Source organism: Netta rufina, assembly GCF_964035555.1.
Source record: "Netta rufina genome assembly, chromosome: 21".
Classification (NCBI taxonomy): Eukaryota; Metazoa; Chordata; class Aves; order Anseriformes; family Anatidae; genus Netta; species Netta rufina.
In genome coordinates, this window is record NC_140145.1 from 5809573 (window position 1) to 5829177 (window position 19605).

At 51.8% G+C, this 19605-nt stretch overlaps 2 protein-coding genes across 7 annotated transcripts in view; both read left to right on the plus strand.

Moving 5' to 3' along the window:
* The first annotated feature begins 1635 nt into the window (after window positions 1-1635).
* RAD51D (RAD51 paralog D) lies at window positions 1636-8310 on the plus strand. Of its 3 annotated transcripts, none has more exons than XM_084299644.1 (11): window positions 1636-1660; window positions 1979-2093; window positions 2242-2303; window positions 2451-2569; window positions 3277-3358; window positions 3794-3928; window positions 4362-4457; window positions 4573-4663; window positions 5560-5630; window positions 6532-6699; window positions 7358-8310. In XM_084299644.1, the coding sequence occupies exons 2-11, from the start codon at window positions 2012-2014 to the stop codon at window positions 7439-7441; spliced, it is 990 nt and encodes a 329-aa protein (XP_084155770.1). In that variant the 5' UTR covers window positions 1636-1660; window positions 1979-2011; the 3' UTR covers window positions 7442-8310. The 3 variants fall into 3 exon arrangements, 2 of the variants coding, with proteins under 2 accessions (XP_084155770.1, XP_084155771.1); XR_014619038.1 differs by lacking the exon at window positions 1636-1660 and having other exon boundaries at window positions 1723-2093; window positions 7358-7591; window positions 7687-8310; XM_084299645.1 differs by lacking the exon at window positions 1636-1660 and adding an exon at window positions 1727-1816.
* A 567-nt stretch (window positions 8311-8877) lies between these two features.
* RFFL (ring finger and FYVE like domain containing E3 ubiquitin protein ligase) overlaps window positions 8878-19605 on the plus strand; it is a 33341-nt gene continuing 22613 nt past the window's right edge. The window contains exons 1-2 of one of the 4 annotated variants that reach the window (XM_084299620.1): window positions 16506-16616; window positions 17205-17284. The gene's annotated coding sequence lies outside the window, so the exon portion shown is untranslated. Of the gene's footprint in view, window positions 9001-9515; window positions 9541-16505; window positions 16617-17204; window positions 17285-19605 lie in introns of those variants that run through there. The other 3 variants (XM_084299618.1, XM_084299621.1, XM_084299622.1) reach the window with 3 other exon arrangements.

A 19605-nucleotide genomic window follows, 5' to 3' on the forward strand; every position in this document is an offset into this window, starting at 1 on the left:
AAAAGCCCACGGCTGGGCTGGCTGACCCCTGTCCCAGCGCTCAGACCCGTCTCCCTTTCTATTTAGGGACACACGAGACAGCTGCACAGGGACAAGTGGCCCCGTGCCGGCAGCTGCAGCAGTGCCCAGCACCTTCCAGAAGGCCCTCGGGGGGGAAGCATCCAGCACTGCCACCTCCCTACAGGGCTTTGGGGAGCCCGAACTGCTGGAAATCCCACCCTGATGGGAATCCCATCCTGCTGGGAATCTCACCCTGATGGGAATCCCACCCTAATGGAAATCCCACCCTGATGGGAATCCCACCCGTGTCCCGTGCTCCCGCAGCCCCCCAGGCACGGTCTAACACCTAAGTCTGTATCAGAGCCCAGCAGCCCACTGCTGTGATGAGAGCCCCAGCTCTCAGCTCGAGGGACACCAGCGCTCAGCCTCTCAGCCCCCACAACATTTCACGGGGTCACAGCTCCGGGAATTCTGCCTTGCAGCTTCTCTCCCCCCAAAACACCCGCTTAGTTGCCCCGACCAGCTCATGCTGTGAGGCTGAGCCACAGCAGGCAGTGCAGCAGGCAGTGCAAGCCCCTGCTGAGGCTGTGCCAGGAGAAATTTGTTATCTTGTCGCCCTGCTGAGCTGTGTCCCAGCCTGGGGATCTTACGCCTCCAGGTCCAGAGGCAGCTCAGCAGGGTGTACGAGGTTTGCTCTGCCTCAGGCGGACCTGGTGTGGTGGCTTTTCCAGGCCGTGCTTGGGCAAATGGGTCAGAAACACCTTCCCACGTTGCTTTTGGTCCAGGCAGGGTCAGCTCAGCCCTGCCAGCTCCCCTCCTGCCTGGCCTGAGCCCCCCACACCAGCAGCTCCACTTCGAGGAGCAGCAGCACTGGGGGAGCCCCCAGTAACCCCAGTTCAGCACCAAAAGGGCAGCTGTGGCCTCACACATCTCAGTGGGTGCTGGGGGCCCTCTTGAGGCTCCGGGTGAGAAAGCCAAGGGAAGCTTTTCCTGGGGAGATGAAATCCCAGGGGAACAGGGAGGGAGGCAGCCCCCAGTCCCCTGCAGCAAGTCCCTGTGGGGACAGCAAGAAGCCCCCCCCCCATGCACCTTCATTTTCCACCCCACAAACCTGCCTGAAAGAGCTTCAGAAGTCACAACAGGTCTTCTTCTTATTATTATTTTTCTTTTTTCTTTTTTTTTTCCTCTCATCAGCTGCTCTGCGGGGGGGGTGCCCCAGCAGCTCTGCAGGGAGACCGTGCCCCCCCGCCAGCTGCAGGGCACCCCAATGGCACCTGGGGGCAGCCCTGGACGCAGCACCCTCCTTTGATAAAAGGGACAAAAACCCTGCTTGGGGGCACGGGGAGCTCTGTAAGGCTTCACTACCCCCCTCCCCCCCCAACCCCTCATTTCCCGAGTGTTTTGGCTAATTTCTATTTTCCCACTTTAAAATTTACCAATTTACCTGCACCCCCAACCGCTAACACAGCCACCACCCCCATCACCCCCACCAGCTGCCCCCAGAGCACCCCTAGGTGCCAGCAGCCAGGGTGGAGAGGGGAGAAGGCTCCAGGGACCCCCCCCCACGCGAGACCCTTCGCCCACGGCTGCCGCTAGGGGGGGTGCGGGGCCGGGCCCGGCCCTTCCGCAGGAACAGGAAGGGACCGTGGGGAGCTGGGGGGTCCGTGGGGAGCTGGGGGGTCGTGGGGTGCCGGGGGGGGGGGGTCGGTGTGGGGCTGGGGCACAGCCCTTGGGGTCCCTGGGGGTCCCCCCCCGGAGGGAGGCAGGAGCAGGGCTCGGCGTGCGCTGCGTGGGTGAGGCTGCCAGCCTCAGCCTGGTAGGGTTTGGGGGCTGCCTGGTGGTAAATTAGGGGATAAATGGAGCCCCCCCATCGCCCACAGCGTGGGACGGGGTCTCGGTGGTGTCTCGCCACGCCGTGGGGAGGCTGCGGGGTCCCACGGGAGGCTGGTGCCCGACCCACGCTCCGTGTGCTCCGCAGGGCTCCGCTCCCTGTCCTGGGGGGGTCAGGGACATGGTGGTCCTGCGGGCTGGCCTCTGCCCCGGCCTCACCGAGGAGATGATCCAGGTCCTCCGGGCAAACGGTGTCAGGACGGGTAAAATGGGGGGCATTGGGGTGGGGAACATCAGCCCCGGCGCTTCCCGGGGGGGCATCGTGCTCTGTCCCCACGCGGGGGCTGCCTGCCGTGGTTTTGGGCTGCCCGGGCTTGGCCCCCAGCTCCTCGTCCCTCCTGCTGTTTGCAGTGGTGGACTTTGTGTCGTCAGACCTGGAGGATGTCTCCCAGAAGTGCTCCCTGTCCTACAAGGTAACGGGGTGCCCCCCACGTCCCAGCTCAGAGCTCAGCTCCCTGCTTGGGTGGGCTTTTTTTTTTTTGGGGGGGGGGAGCCCACAGCGAGCATTGGTGTCCCCGAATTTCCCCAGTCCCTTCTAGAGGTGTCTCTCCCCCCTCCAGGCGCTGGTTGCGGTGAGACGAGTGCTGCTGGCCCAGTTCTCGGCCTTCCCCGCCAACGGGGCAGATCTCTACGAGGAGCTCAAGAGCTCCACGGCCATCCTGCCCACCGGGAGCCCCAGGTGAGGACAGCACCAGGGGAAAGGCCGTGGCCACCCTGCTTGTGGGGTGGTGGTGGTGCCCTGAGCAGGCTCAGCGGTGTCTGAACCATCCCGAGCAGCTGCCACCTGGCTCAGGCTTTGAGAGGAGAGATTTGGTTTTTGATCCTGTGGCTGCAAAGTCAGCTGGTTTCTGTCCCTGGAGGGAATGATGCTGATATTGTCCTTGCAAGAGCCCGCACGTGTATGGGGAAATGTTTGCACATCTCACTGTTAGGCTGGGTAACACACTGCCTTCAGCCTTTCCAGCCTTCGCCTTGAGGGCTCCAGGGAAGAGGGCTGTGGATCCGGGAGGGCTTTGGAGTCATGAAGTCCAAGATTGGGCATGGGGATGAGTTGCCCTCTATTCCCTGCGCTTATTTCTCTCCTTCCCCAGTCTCCTTGCTGGGCTGTAGCAGGGAGGATGCAGAGAAAGCCCTGGGTGTTCAGACACGGCTCTCAGCCCCGCAGCTCCCCTCCAGCCTGGGACAGTCCCCTTGCCCCCTTCACTGCAGATCTGCAGCCTTTTGTGGAGAGAGACGGGGGAGGGAGGGAAGGAGCAGAGCCCGAAGTGTGCGTCTGCGTTTGGGAAGGGGGCTGTAGGGACGGGTGTCTGGGTGCTGCTGCTTCCCATATCCCAGCCTTTGTGGCTGGGGGCGCGTTGATGGTCCCACCTTGTGTTGCACCCACAGCCTGGACCAGCTGCTGGACTCGGGGCTGTACACGGGGGAGGTGACGGAGCTGATGGGCGTGCCGGGCAGCGGGAAGACGCAGGTGAGCGGGACAGAGGAGAGAAAAGTGGCAGTGGGGGGGACATGGTGCCTTCAGGCATGCAAAGCACGTCCTGCCCCAAACCGAGAGCCTTTGGACTTCTCAAAGAGGGGAGACTTCCTTCACAGCTTGGCAGTCTCGGTGGCTCTCAGGCCAAGGCCATCAGAGGGATTTTGTCACTGGCAATCGTTGCTCTTGTCATTTTTCCTTGGGTGTGAGGAAAAATGAAGTGGTGGGTGAAACAGGCGTTGCTCAGGCACTGGTTGCATCTCCAGTGGTCTCCGGCCTTTCCCAGAGCACAAGGCAGCCCCAGTAGGAGGTTGGGACCAGGTTTCTGGCCATCCCTGGTGGCTCTGGGGCTGCCACCAAGGTCAGGGGACCCTGAGGGCTCCCCTTGTCCTTTGGGGTTTTGCTGCTGCCACATCCCTGCCTCTCCAGGTGTGCCTCAGCATCGCGGCCAGCGTGTCCCTCGGCCTCAAGCAGCACGTCCTGTTCCTGGACTCCACGGGGGGGTTCACTGCCTCCCGCCTCTACCAGATGCTTCAGGCCCAGGCAGAGGATGAGGAAGAGCAGGCAAGTTCTGTGGAGCCCGTCGCGCTGCTCCTCCACCAGTTGTGCTAAAAATGCCTTGGCTTTCACCTGCCGACAGCCCCAGAGGTGGCTCAGCTGTCGTCTGTATCCCCATGGGCTCTTCTGGGTTCAAACTCTTCCTCCTGGGGCCACTTTGTTTTTTCTTGGGGAGAAGGGGAGAGCTCGCTGCAGTCACTCATGCTCTTGCTCCTTGAGTTTGCTCTGCTTTGCTTCTTCCATCAGCACAAGGAGGACAACATTTATGGGTGGGATAAATGGGGAAGAAATTAGTGTCTGTGTCTCTGTGGCGTGGTATAAAAGCATCTGGGAGCAACCAGGGTGGGAGGGACACAGCCCTGTTGTGCCAGGGAGCCCCTGGTGCCTGCAGGCAGCTGTGCAGGTCCTGGGGGCTGTCGGTGACACTGCCTTGTCACAGCTGGAGGCTCTGCAGCGGATCCAGGTGGCCCGCGTGTTCGACGTCTATGAAATGCTGAGCGCCCTGCAGGAGGTGCGGGACCGCCTCTCCCAGCAGGTAGGAGCCTGGCTCCAGGTCCCTCTCCTCACCCCGTCCTGGGGACATCCTCCCTGCAGCTTTGGGACTTTGAAAAATACTGCTCGGCACTGCATGGGGTGCTTTCTTCCTGCAGGCGGTGAGCTGCACGGGACCTTTGAAGACGGTGCTGATCGACTCGGTCTCGGCCGTGATCCACCCGCTGCTGGGCGGCAGGCAGTCAGAGGGTGAGACACGTCGCTGGGGCACGAGGCTGATGGCAAAACACTGTGGGTGCAAGGCTCTTCCAGAAGAGCCTCGTCCTCCTGTGCGTGCTGTGCCTGGGGCTGGGGCAGGACTGATGGGAGTGTGGCTGCTCCTGGCTTGTCCTTTGCACCTGGATAAAAGGGGAGGCTGTTTATAGCATTATTTGCAGCATTATTTGCAAAACTTCAAGCTAGCTGTGGCCATGAAGGCTCATTCCGGGGGTCTGAAACTTTGCTGGGAGACAAGGGATGCACCGAGCTGTTTGCTTAACGAGTAAAACCTCTGCTTGTGGTGTCGTATTGTAGTAGCTAGCATAGTTTGTAAAGCTCCCCATAGGCTCTTTTTGCCATGGAGGCTCAAAGATCAGGAGTTGAGGGGCTTTCTGCTGGCTGAGATGCTGAGGAGGCCCTCAGACACCTTCCAGAGCATCTCATACCTTGATAGCAGCCAGTGCTATCGCAGCAGTTCCCCTTGCAGCCATGGAAAATGAAGCTGTGAGCTGGAAAGAGGGGTCCTGTGCCTGCTAAATCAGCCTGGCTGAGTTTTTCTGGAGCTCCTGGTGCTTTCGTAGGGGTTTTTGGCCTTAGGGCTTCCAAGGTGGAAGACAAAAGAGTGGGACAGCTCAGGGTTTGGCCTGTCCATGCCAAATCCATTTGCCTGGGCTCCCAGCAGAGGTCCCTGGGTCGTGCTGGTGTACAGCAGGGATCTGTGGGTTCAAAGGGTACAGTGGGGTGCTGGAAATGGGGTGAAGGTGCCCATCAGCACCATAGCCAGGGCTCCCACAGGTCTAGGTGTCACCTGCCTTCAGGGTGCACCGTGGGGGCTGTTCCCCCTTTCAGTTGGAACCCCAGCAGCCCCATGCCTTGTCCTCCTCCAGGCTTGGCCGTCATGATGCAGCTGGCCAGGGAGCTGAAGATGCTGGCCAAGGAGTTCAGCCTTGCGGTGGTGGTGAGTGTTGCTGCGCCTTGACCTTCATGTGCCGCGGCAAGGAGCCCAGGAGAGATTTTGGAGCACTTGTGAGGGGTGACCCCATTCCCAGCCGAGCAGGAGGCTGTCACTCAGTGCTCGGAGTGCTCTGCTCCCCCATGTAGCAGCCTGCAGATATCTTGTTCCAGCAAGTGTGGAGCAAGGACAGGGCTGGTTTGCTGCCTGCTTTTCTTGCTGTCCTCAGCCAGCAAGTCATTCACTTGATTGAGCAAGGTAGTGTTAAGTACAGGCAGACCGAAAGGCTGTTTGTATTTATTTTTGATTACGCACCATTGATTTAAGAGGCTGGCTAGCTTCTTAAGTAACCTCGTGCTTAGTTTCCATGGAGGAATTGCAGGCCACTGCATTGCACAGAGCTGGGGACTGGGAAGGGCCTTGCTGTGTTCTTCCCCCAGCTCTTGGCCAAGCAATTGCATTTGCTTTGATGCTCCCAGGCAGGTTGCAGTGACCACAAATAATGGGTTTGGTTTGGAAAAGCCACAACAGAAAGTGGTGGTGTGCTGAACCTGGCATGGGAAAGCATTGAGACAGTCCTGCCCTTTGCTCTGATTAGCAACCAAGGAGGACAAAATGTCTTCAGGGACACTTGGAAGTTACAAACTAAACTTCTGGGTGGCTTCAGCATCTGGAGCTGCTGCAGCTTGCAGATAGGAGTGAACTCGTGTCTGAGTACGTATCTGGTGCAGTTGCACGAGCTGTTTTTCAAGGGGATGGCACGGTCATGCTAAGGAGGAGAGCACAGGAAGGAGAAGAAAGAAACTTCACACAAGTAGCAGCTTGGCCATCATCTCCTGGCGATCTCTGGTGTTCCACTGAGTGGCACCACTTTTCCTTGGGCATGATGAGTGTGTCTGTGCGGCAGGTGACTAACCAGGTGACAAGGGACAGCAGCACCGGCCTGTTGAAGCCAGCCCTCGGCCGCTCCTGGAGTTTCGTGCCCAGCACCCGGGTGCTGCTGGAGAGCAAAGGAGCCCCCTGGGAGGAGGCCACCACGCGGCGCAGCGCTTCCTTGGCAAAGTCACCACGGCAGGTAAGGCTCCTGGCCGGCCAGCACCTCTGCAATGGAGAAGTGACTCGGACCTGGCCTCAGAGCAGAGAGAGGCTCCTTATGGGGTAGGGCAGGATCATGCCCCATGAGGGGACCCAGTGCAATGGGAGAGGAACAGATGCAGCCTGGCTGCCTGCTACAGAAGAAAAGAGCACATGCTCCCCGCAGCCTGAGCTTGTATTTATAGGCAAGTTAAATGAGAGGCACTGCTTGCAATCTAGGTCACCTTGTTCCTCGTGCTCATCTTGCTCTCGAGATGCTGCGGAACCAGCTCGGACACCTGCAGAGGTGACCCTGGCCTGATCCTGCCTACACATGGGGCAGCGCTGCCTCAGCCCCCTGGCTCTGAGCCCTCTCTGCCTCCTGATCCAAACGGCTTTGGATGCGGTGGTGTGCTGGGCAGCGACACGCATCCGGGATGTGCTGAACGAGAGTAATAACAGTACATCTGGGGCCATCTTTCTTTACTAAATTGCATCCTCTATTTGTGTTCAGCAGACCCAGTTAAAATGAGGGCAGAAAAGTCCTCAAGGGGATGGATCTGGGGATTTTGGCTCTGGGGTAGGTGACGGAGTGATGTGCAGGCTTGTCCTTTGTCCCAGCACGGCGAGGTTAAGCTCCTCTCTGTTTCTCCTTGCAGCCAACAGGGATGCAGGTGGAGCTGGATATTGGAAACAGTGACGTGCAGGAGCCGAGCCCAGCGACACCCACAGAGGGGCTCTGATGTGGGCGGAAAAGCAAATGTCATGGTCCAGGAGAGCTGCAAAAAAAACATACAAATGTTGAATGTTTTACATTCAGCCCATCTGAGTCCTGCAGCCCCAAGAAGGACCAACACCAAGCAGCTCCTGTTCTTCTGCACCTGGGAGAAAATGTGCGTGGGGTTCTCTGGAGACCTTGCTCAGCACATACAGGCTGCAGTGGCTGGGCCCTGTGGGCAGCACGGCAAACGGGTCACCTCCTCTGCAGGTTTTGTCTGCAGCCAGCAGAGCTGCCCTGTCCTCAGCTGCTGGCTTGGGACCAGCTGGCATGTCCCTGTGCAGACCTGCGGCTTGTCACAGCGGCTTCATTGCTCCCATCACTTGCTGTCCTCTGGTCCTGGAGCTCTCCTCTTCCTCAGGCAGCCCACGGTGGCCTTGGTTGGGAAATTAAAAAAGGCATTGCATGCTGCTGTGGCATTCAAGAGCTGGAAATCAGTTAATGGTAACTTCTGTTAAACTTCAAATTTCTGATTAGTCCCTAGAAAGAGTGGGGTGGGAAGGGCTGTTGCTGAGCAGGGATCGATCGGGTGCTTGATCTGACCCCACAGCAACAGCAGGTCCCTGAAGGGAACCGTCAGTGTTTCTGGGGCATTGCTGTACTGCTCAGTTCCTGCTGTAGGCAACCTCCTGGGGCTTGTGCAGAGCTGGGGAGGAGATGAGAGGCCGGGATGGAGCATGGCCTCTCCTCTTGACTCCAAATTTCTAGGTCCTCATCCTCTTTATGCTCAAGAGGGGTATAGGAAACCTTCAGTAAGTGAGCTGAGTTACGGCTTTGAGGCTGCTGATGCAGGTTGTGATGGCTGGGACTTGGCAGGGCATCCTTATTAAACTAATGGCAGTGAAAATAGATGTATTTTGAAGGCATTTATTTGTGTTTCTGGGATTCCCAGGCTTGGGAGACGAGTGGGGCTGGTTATGCAGCTGGGCTGGCAGGGGTGGGGAGCAGTGTGTTTTTCCTGTCTGTGGGAGGCTTGTGCTGGTCCTTACAAGCAGAAAACCCGTCCCGTTACATCCCTTGAAGCCTGGAACAAACATGCAAACATTTCAGCTGTAACCTCGGTGCTACAATTTTCTCTCTCTGCCTGAGGTCCCTCTTCTGCAGGGAGAGCAAACTGCTTGCAGGGGAGGAAAAGCCAAACAAACAAACATCTTCGGTTTCACCTAAACCCAGAGGGGTTTTCCCTCTGCCTCCTTCCCCGAACTCGCAGGAGGTGGTGGAGGCGAAGGGCTTGCCTCATGCCCTGCGTCAGCCTCGGCCTGGAGCCAGGCGCGCGCCCGGCCGGCGTCTTCGGGGGCCACAGCTCCAGTTCCTGGGAAGTGACAGCAGAAACTCGGTCACGGTCATGGGACGGTGATTCAAAGGGGATGGTGATCCGGAGGGGACGGGGGAAGGCGGCGAAGCGTCTGGGCTGCGCTCCTCTGGAGGTTTTGGGCACAGCTGTGACCCCGGGAGGATTTTCTCCCCTTGGCACTCGGCTGGAGGCAGCTGCAGGAGCGCCGCGCCCGCCTGGGGAAGGACGGGGTAGGTCGGGGGGGCGGTGGGGTGTGGGCTGTGTGTGTGAGGGGATGGTGAGGCCCTGAATTTCTGGCTGTGAGCGTTGGTTATCACTCGGTTGGGGAGTGACAGCGGGCGGGTGGAGGTTGTTACAGCGATTAGGTACCAACCCTGGAAAACCTCGCGCCGATTTGCCTTAAATTTCCACAGCAAAGTAGAAAATCATTGAACCCGTAAGGAGTTAGACCGCTCGGGCAGCGGGGTTCAAAGCAAGCCACAACCTATCCAAACCCACCCTTAAAAAAAAAAAAATAAATAATAATAACAAAAAACGCCAGGTGCCGGGCCGGGGTCTCGAACCCGGGTCCTTGCGGACGGCGCTGCCCCCCCCTCAGCCTCCTGAGGGCGCCAGCGGAGCCTCGGGGCCGGCCGCGTTATGGCGGCCGCGGCGGAGGGGGGGTGAGGGGGGCAGTTGCCATAGTGCCGCCGCCGCCGCCTCACGGAGCGCAGGGCCCGGGGCGGAGCCGCGGCCTGGCCCGGCCCAGAGCTCGCGGCGGGACGGGGCAGGTGAGGAGGCGGCTGAGGGCCGGAGGGAAGCCGGGGGGTGCTGCCCTGACGGGTGAGGGGGGTCCGGGGGGAGCTGCTGAGGGTCGGGGGCTGAGGGGGAGGCTGCGGGGGAGGAGGCGTCTGGCGGCGCCGCGCTGCTGTGTCCGACCCCAGAGGGGGCTGTGAGGGTTTCATATGGGAGCTGAGCGGCTGTGGGGGGTAAGCGCTGAGCTTTCCTGCAGCAATTTGTGGAAAAATGTGGTCCCCTCCGCGTGTGGTGGCGGTGGGGGAGCTGGCTGGGCGCGGTGGAAGCGCACCTGGGGGGATGGCTCCGTGTTGGGGACGCGTTGTCCTCCTGAGGGGAGCTCTGCCTCGCCTGGGTGTCAGCAGCAGGGCGAGAGCTGTGCGAGGCGCCTCAGAAGGAGCTCGGAAAATAAAAGCAGCCGCTCAGAACAGCCCGTTCCCGTAAGCCGGTCAAGGTGCTTCCTGCCCAGCGCGTTGACGTATCGCCCGCTCGGTTCCTTACCAGCAGCGTCCATCTGATTGCGGGTTAATAAACACAAGTCCTCGGCGGCCTGAGCCTTTACGGGTCAGGGGCTTGGCCAAACAGCTGGGGATGAAGGCGCTGGATGGGACAGCGGGGTGATGAACGAGCTGTTGTGCTGGAGTCTCGTGTTTTCAGACACGGCGAGGGCAGCCAGGCTTGCCTGGGTGCCGTAGGGACGAGTGTAATGTTAACGCGCCGGTAGGGATGTTCTGGCTCTGTGCTTCTTTGCTCGAGATACATCCGAGGTAATGTTTAACTTCCTGAGGCGTAAAAATGTTTTGTTTGGGTGTTTTGTTTGAGCTCTTCATGTCGCCTTCTCCTCTCTGACACAACCCGTCTTCCGTGGGAGGCCTCGGACCCCGCTTCTGGGGAGCTGTCTGGGAGCAGAGGAGGGGCCGAGGGCAGGTTTCTCTGCTTGCTGACCCCACGGTGGTACCGGTGGAGAGCTTGCTGGATTTGCAAAATGCTTTTTTAGTTCTCTGTTTCAGTCGGATGGGAAATGACAGGTGCAGTGCAAGTTGGCATTCTTAATAACATAGCAGGCGGTATTTTTAAAAAAATTGAAGGTTATATTTCAAGATAAGTAATGATTAAGGCATATATGCGATGGCATGGAACAAAACCAAACTCAGTATTTACACCTTGTCATCATTTCCGCTGCTACCTTGTTTATCCAGACCTGAGAGGAAGAATGCCAAGCTGTTAGCTTAAAATATAGTTGGTTTTTTTTTTTGTGATTTCTAGATCCTTGCGTTTACCTACCACTGCTCCATCAAATACTGTTGTCTCTAATGTTTTCTGTATTCATAGTGGTGGGGAGGAATAACTTGTACTCATTCTTAGGAACCTTTGCTTCTGTAAACATAATTACTGTCAGAAGAACAATTGGGTCTAATGAAACAAAACGATTGACTTAGGCTATTGTTGTGTTTTCTATTATGGGTAATTCTCTTTGCTTGTGTGAATCCTGTTGCAGAGAGTTACCCAGCTGTAGTGCTCTGTGGTTTCCTTGTCCCCTCAGCTGGTAGCAATTGGACTTTAATTAAAAGCTGATTGCCATGACATTGGTGTTCATGGATAACTGCTTAATTGCTCAAGTTTTCAGTTGACTTGGAATAGCTTTAAAGTCATAATTTAAATACTGTATTTAAGCGCAGGGTAGTAAAAATAGGCTGTGAGGTTTAGGCTTTCTCATTGGGAGGTACATGGAACTGGGCTTTTAGGATTTAAAATAAGAGCAGAATGCAGTATTCTGCAGTCAGCATACAAAGCAATGAAATAGATGAACTGTTTTTTTTTTGAGGTTGGTGGTCACTAGATGAATTTGTATTTATAACCAGAATCTGTCTTCGTTTCTCCAGGCCTTCATTTTTGGATTTATTGTGGTTGATTTCAATATGACTTTTTTTTTTTTAAATGGTATATAAATGTGTAGTTCTCACTTGTGCATGTTCGTGCCACGGTCTGTTTATAAGAAATTACAGAGACTGTAAACTCTTCAGTCAGGCTGGAGTGTGATTCGTGTTGAATCTACAGTGCTATATATAGAAGGGTTATTAAAACTTGCGCTTTAGACTTTGAACCAGCTTTTGCGTGGTGGAAGGGCATAAGCAGATTTTCACACAGTTGTCTGCTGCGTCTTGTTGTGCCTGCTTGCCGCCCGCTGGCTCACCTGGAGCTGTGCTGCAGGCAGCCTGTCCGTCTGATCCAGCACCCAGCTTCATGTCCTCGCCTCCAGCCGGGTAAAATGCTGCCCTCGTCCAGCGCGTGTTGGCTTCCCTGTAACATGTGGAGGAAAAAAATATGTTTAGACCAGTTTAGGTTAGCTTTCAGTCTCTTAGAGCTCATTTTCAAATGCATATAGAGTATCTCAGTGTCTGTTTTCCAAAGCCTTTGACCAGTCCTGAGGAATACAGAGCCTGATCCAAAGATGAGAAGTTAGGAAGACCTGTGCCTTTGAACCAGCTGCTTAGTGCTTAGGAGTGAAAGGGAAGGGAGGGACGAATAAAATAGTTTGCTGGAAGAAGGCTTGTGAGATGCAAATAGCTGTGTGTGTGCCACCCTTGTTTGGGTGCAGCTGGTATGAACTGCTCCTGACCCGGGGCAGAGGATCTGTGCTGGTGCGTGGTAGTGAGCATGAGGGAACTTGGCACTTCTCTGTGGTCAGAGCTCTGGCTACAAGCACGGCCTGACTTTAAATTTCTGCATATTGCTAGCAGCCTGGTGGGGACTGTGTGCTTGATCTAACACCACAGGGAAGCGTTACAGCTGATGCTGCAGTAAGGTCTGTGCTGTGGGATGACTTTGATGCTCGCCTCCTTGCATATCGTGCTCTCCTCTTTGCTGTGTTTGTCTGGTGCAAATGTTTATCCAGCAAATGTTTTACCCCTCCTCTGATCACCTGTTTCCATTGCAAAACCCCAGCCCATCCCCTGCTCCTCGATATTCCAGTCATTAGCCTTGATAGCGCCTATCAGTATCTCCGGTATCGTGCTTGTTTTCCTTCGCTTCCCGGGGACGGTCATTGCAAGAAGCCAGAAATGAGTACTTTGAACCTGCACCAGCTGGCATTCAGGGAGCACAGAACGCTGCAGGATGAATAAATGAAGTCTCCGTTTCACAGGTGGGGAGAGCCAGAGTGGGAGAATCGCAGCACCACCGAGTCGATGTCAGAAGCAGAACTTGTCTGCACGCCAGGTTTTCTAACCAGATGGTACATGCCTCTGAAGTCGGTTATTCAGTCTTCAGAGAACATTGCAAGGTTGAAAAATTACAGTTTTCTTTAAGAAGTAGAGTATGACTTTCAGATCAGTAATTCATATTTTTTTATTAGCTTTTCCCCTCTTTCTCAGCCAGTTTCCTCAGAGCTGAGAGCTTATTCTCACTTCTGAAAACCCTTCTTGGATTCTTTAATTTATGTTCCTGTGAGGTGCTTTCTTTAAAAAGAATTGTTCCTTTCAGAGACACTGTTTATTCTTCTCAGGATCTGTAAAATCTATGGGGTTTTCACTTTAATTGCCCTGGAGGTTTTCACTTCTGTCTAAAATTTTAGTTAGGCTTCTTTCTCTAACAGACCTGCCCTCTGGCTGCTCTGCCAAATAATGCCAGAATACGAAATCTCACGTTGTATTTCCATGTAGAAAGAAATACTAATATTGGCATTTTTTTCTTGACACCTTCTTTTATATTCAGAGGGTTGTGGGATATGCTTAAAAGAATGTTTGTAAGCACTTTGTTTTGAATCTTTAGCCTCTAGACTGATGTTAAGAGAGATTTTTAAACAGGTGAATTTAAAATGCTCTCCTTGGGGAATGGCTCGTGCAGTAACCTCTACTGCAGAAGCCAGCTTCCTTGGGCGTTATATATTCTATATATACCCCTGGATAATTTGAGATTGCAGTGTCACAAAGGTCGTTGCTGAATCAATGCCACTTACTGTGTCCATGAGTTTATATTGGTTTGGCTTGGTCCCCAGATGACTCACAAACCGTAATTTGCATCCCGGGGAAGTCCGGCCTAAAACTGGTGTGTCACCACTGCCCGCTGATGTCAGAGCATCTTGCTCAGAAGGCAGTCACCGGTGACTTGCACATTTCGCTCACCCTGCTGCTCTGGGGAGCTGGCAGAGCCCCTCAGACGAGCAATTTCTGGAAATTTGTGCAGGAGGATGTGTGGGGTTGCGGCAGGCATTGATGGTTTTGTTCCAGGACTGTGTTGAGGCTGCTGAGGACTGCTGCGGTGACATGGACACGTGCTGAGCAGCAGTGCTGTTAGGATGGGCGGGCTGGTGCTCGATGCAATAACCACGGTGGGGATGGAGCCACGCTGGGCAGTGCTGCTGTGTCGTGGTGAATCCCTTCTCTATAGGATTGCCTTACAGTTTGTGCTATACTTCTCTTAAATTGGGGCTTTTATCCATCTGACGGAGTAGTTTTCTTTCTAGGTCCTTGTATATGACCACTCAGTGGACATGCAAGCCTTTAGTATCCAGAACAGGTTTTTAGGATGGTGAACTAACCATTAAAAAAAGAGAAATGGTTTCTCTGTTTAGAAAAAATAATTTTTCCTTTTGAATCCTCAAACTTCTTCCTACATATGCCTAGTGCTCTGAGCTAGCAGCAGAGACGGATGAGATGTCAGGCTTGATAGATGGTTGGAGCTGTTTTTTGGTGGTTAAACAATAATGAAACTGTTATATGGTTGCAGGGAAACACTGCTCTCTGTGTGCGGACTTCGTCCCAGAGAAAGTTTCAATTGTTCCCAGGAAGGGCTATTTCTAAAATGCAGCTTCTGTGGCTGGTCACACAGCTGTCTAAATTACTGGCTGTCTTGAGGCCATTGCACAAGCATTACAAAATAGTTTGGAAACAGTTTATTTTTCAGATTCCAAATCAAGTGTAGATCTCTAAGTCCCTTTTGAGTGTATAATCAAAAAAAGTTGAAATTGAAGCCGGTGTTTACAGAGGCTGATTTATGCTCCGGGAGCTCCGAGTGCAGGTTTCTTCCCAGCAGAGGCTGATACGTGCGTAATTCATGCCTTCTGTCTCTCAGCTTGAAAATCTTATCAGTGGTCGCATGCGATCATGCCTTTCCATGTGGGGTTAGTCAAATCTAGCAGCTCGTCGTGCGTCTGCCTGTGCGCGGGGCTCCCAGGTAAGATGAGTAAGATCCTCTCTTCTTCAGAAAAGGAGCGAGGAGGAGTTGATGCAGGCATCTGATGAAAATAAACTCAAAAACCTCAGCCTTCTTGTTCTCTCTTTTCCTGTCGTCGTTTCTTCTGCTTGCTTCTCTGAGTCGAGGGGAGATCGCAGGCTGATTTCTGCAATGGAAATAGCTGAAGCAAGAATGTCGTTCTGAGGGAAGTAAGAAATTCCTGAAAAGAATTAAAATGTTGTTTAGCTTGCTGCTGGAGTCTCAGAAGCGAATTGCAGTGCCTACGAAATGTGCATAGGGAATGCAGTTGGAATTCAAAGCGCCAGTAAATGACTACTTGTGCAGAGCAAAGCAATGCATTTAAAAACAAAGTACTCGCAGTTGCTTTTATCTGCCAACGTCTGCCTTGAGAGACATCTGAAATCTGCACATGGGCTTATCTGATAGTCCTGAGTGGTGCTGATACCATCTCTGAACCCTTTCATCGGTGAAAACCTATTTAAGGATTTTCAGAATGTGTATATTCTTACAGATACTAAATTACATTATTATTTAATTAAATGTTATTAAGTAACCATTCTACAATCATACTTAAAATGAGTCCTGCCTCCTCAACAGTGTTTTACAAGTGGTGATCTGGTGAAAACCTAAGTAGCTTGGTAAGGTACTGTTATGGAAGCCTCAACTTACTTTTTACTTCTGGATATGACTCATAATAATGCAAGCTAATGCTTTTATTGCTCTTCAAGGAATAAGAGATGCAAGCTTGAAATTAAGTCTGGAGTGCATGGTAGTAGTTCCTAAAAATTCTCCTGTTAAAAGCAAAGGTGAAGGAAAGGATCTAAACTCTTCCTGTCTACTGCATACTTTGACTGATCTGCTGTAATCCCTAAATATGAAGGAAATAGCCTACAAGCATTTAGCAAACCTTCTGAACTTATAAATAAAAGGGGATTTTTACAACATCCACAAAATGTTTGAAGTCTAAAATCCGAGATGTTTTTCTAAACAGCAATTTAATAGTGTACTGCCTCCTGACACTTTTCTTTAAGTACCAATCATGTCATTTTTTGGCATAGCCAAATATGTTAGTGAAGCTCTTTTTGAAGTAAAAACGCTCCACTAAGCAAAAACAAACTTTTTGAACAATGTTTTGTTCTGCACGTTACCGTAATTTTGGCTGTGAAATGGTATGGAGTTAAGCCTCAACTAAAAAGACCAGAAAACTAATTGGACTTGTGTTGTCTTTGGCACTTGCCTGAAACAAAGTCAGCCTTAAAATAACCTCCTGTTGTCTGCTTTTTCTTCTGCTGTGTTTTGGTATGACGTTACATCGTTAGGATGCTCTGTAAAAGTGCAAGACAGTCATAAATACATTTTCGCTCTAAGCATTTCTTCCCAGAAGCGCCTCGCTGAGCTGTGACAGCTCTCTGAAAATGTTTACCTCCATTATGAACATAGCACTGCCTTGGAGGAGCAAGATATTAACTTGGTTCTGTTCCCTAAGGGGGTATCATTTGTGTATTATGTAGGGGAAACTGAGGCATGGAGAATTGATCTGATCAGATGCACAGGTTGTCCAGGGCAGAGCTAGAAACTGAAACCAAAAATCCTCATCCACAGTTGTGCCTTATTATTTACCCCATTACGAATCTGGAAGTAATTTCCCAACGGCATTTGTTGAACTTTAGGTCTCTTTTAAAAATAGGAATAAGTGATGTGTGATTTTTGTGTATGTAATCAAAAATGGGGCAATCTCTGCTGGCCTGCTGAACTGAGAAAAGAAGAACTCAAAATGGAAGGAAGTTCACGGTGGTGTTGCAAGGCAGCTGGTGGAAAAGGCTGGGTTGTGGGGAGCTTCCTCGCTGCAGGAGTCCTGCTTGAGCTGGAACATGGGGTAAGTTGTTGGGATCTGAGAACAGAAGTGGAGATGTTTGGAGGTGTTATTTTTTTTTTCTTTTAGAAAAAAAGAGTTCCTTGTTGTTAAAAAGCTGTGTGAAAGTACAAGAGGCATATATCTGTTCCCAGCTTCCGTGATAGCCGGTATGTTTTTTCTTAATGCCCCACCATCAGTATTTAGTCTATTACAAAAGTCTGGTCTGTTGTTTTACAAAGCAAACAAATCCAGAATGGAAAAAGGCACTCCTCCCAGTAACTGAGAAGCAAAATGAAAATGGGACCGTGCCTGTGTACTGCAAAGGTTGGGAAAAAAAAAGGCAGCAAATTAAAAAAACAAACAAACAAAAATCAGATTTATTGGTTTATAAAGCCCAACGGTTTCTGGAGCACTGACTCATAGTGTCTGAATGTCTTGGGCTTGCCAAAAGCTGTGCACTGAAATGTGAACCCAGGCTGCCTGGGCCATATATGGGAAATTTCCTCTTTGTGACGAAGGTGCGGAGTCCAGAGGATGCAGGTCCTTAAAGGCTGCTTGGAGCTTTCATTACCTAGCATCTTTGAAGTCTTTTGAAAATATTTTCTGCAGGTAGGATCCAGCATTGGTTTCATGTTCAGCAATCCTGAGTTCGAACCTGCTTGGATAAACATAAATGCCAGCATGTTGAGGTGAGCTGTGCCTTAGGATGGTGTGTTCTCCTGCTTCTGTTGGCAGTTTGCAGGGGTGCTTACAGTGCTTGGCACACAGTTTTACTGTTCTGCTGGAATGTGTGCGTAGAGACGTGACAGTAACGGCAGGTGGGTGGCTTTCTGCTTTGTCATGGCTTTAGTTGCAAGAGAGAAGTGTTTACTTGTATGGAAATAAGCTGTACTGACAGTGTAGGTAAGCTCCTCTGTGAGCTCTTGCAGCATCTCCTTGGGATGTTACCCTTCACCGCACTATCCAAAAATCCTGGACAATATGGTTGCTTTTTTTTTTTTTTAATGTTTCAGTTTGAGTAAAGCACAGATCTCAGTCTGTAATGTTTTGGGGTTACTAATCCTTAGCGTTCTGCAGAAATTGAGGCTGAAGGAAGACAACATGAAGGAAGACAGGCACGGCAGTCAAACAAGAGCAGTGGTAAAGTAACTGACTTAGAATCTTTCAGCACTAGATACTGTAGGCGGTTGGAAATGGTCTTTTTTTCACAACATCTGTCCCACGAATGTTGCAAGTAGTTCCTGTTGCTCTACTGGCAGACACTGGATGGTAATGCTTGCTCTTTCCTTCAGTTTTTAAGCTCTTATACAGGCCTGCACGTAAGCAAATTTGAATTTCAAATGCTTCAGTGCTCATTGGAGATTTTTTGGCACAAAGCAATCGTTAGTATTTATGAAAATACTTCAGGAGTGCAGCTTCAAAGCCTCTCTCAAACTTTCACCTGTACTAGCTTACCACAAGTGAGGGTGGGTATTTTCTGTTGCCTACAGATGTGGTGACTAAGCTGTAAATGAACTGACTTCTGGGTTCCAATATCCTTTGTTGTCTGAATAACAATATTGGTACTCAGGTTCGCAGGGCTCAGTATCCTGGACCCGCCTTTCTTTAACTGCTGACAAACCCAGAAGTACTCCAGTGCTCGAGGAGAACTGAGCTTTCATGCTATATCAGCTGTGATGTGCCTGCTGGTCTTTGTCCTCGTCTATTGCAGGACATAATTTGCAGTTGCATTTTTTTTCTCGATTTCAGCACCTAGCCTGGATTTGAATTCAGGTTAATTTGGAATAAGCATAGCTAAGAAATGAGTTTGCAGTGTTGGTACTTGTTATGATGTGCCTAAATTACATGCATTCAGATCTTCTTCAGCCTCGCCAAGTAAGTGGTCTTTTTTTTTCTGGCTACAGTTAAATGGGTTAGAGGTTGCCTACCAGTCTGCACAGATCTTTGTTGCAAGCTATTTTACTGCAGAATCATCCACCTGAATGTGTTTTCCCCCACATGTATGAATTCATTGGGTTTTATGTTCATTTTCTACTACCAGTTTGTGAAAAAGAGGCAGTGGGAGAGAAGGCTTTGTGTGCGAGGAGTTTTGAGGCTATCTTCTGATTCTAAAAAAAGACTTAGAAGTGTGCTATTTAAATAATAAATCTCAAGCTTGCCATGAAAAGTAATTTAGGGGCTTTCCAACTGGCACTCTAGCTCATCATTAAACGCTCTTGACCCTTGGTGTCTGAAACAGTGACAGCACAGAGCCTGTAGAGCATTAGTGCCAATTGCAATCCCAATTTCAGACACATTTGATGCAATTCTGAGTGCTGAGACAGCACCACCTCCAACACAAGCTCAGCTGTTGCACGAATAGCACTGCAAAGCTCGAGATTGCACTTGTAACGACTTCTGTTTTGGGAACAGCCGCTCCAGAGTACTCCATCTCTCCAAAACCTTACGCCTGATACACCAGGTGGGACAGGGAGTTTGCGTACACATCACTGCAATTTGTGGTGAGATGCATCTTATGGTCTGTGCTCCTATCCTGCTTCTAGGAGCCAGAGAAGCAGTGGCTGGATAATGCCTCCTTCTCTGCTCAGCTGCCCCTGTACAGATGTGCTTCGTTCCAGCAATTAGCTGTTGATGAACACGTAACTTATTGAGCTGGAGAGAGAGCTTCCCATTCTCATCCAGCTCCCTGTGATCCCCCTGCTCAGACGAGCATCCTTAAAGCCCTTCAGCACCTATTAGCTTTTTCCTTCTTGAAAGCAGAGGTGACTTGAAACTGTTCCTCTGCAGTACTGGCTTAAATCGGGGAGCTGCTGTTGCTTGTTTGTAATATCTGAATGTTGGAGTCACTCGGCTCACAGCAGTGTTCTGCAGCAGAAACGCAGTTTGAGTGATTTTTATTACAGGAACTGTAGAATTTTCAAAGGAGGTGAGGGGTTTGTGGTGGTAGCAGCAGGAGGATTCCCTGAATTGATTACATTGTGCCTCTGGGGACCATTTCTGGCTTTCAGGT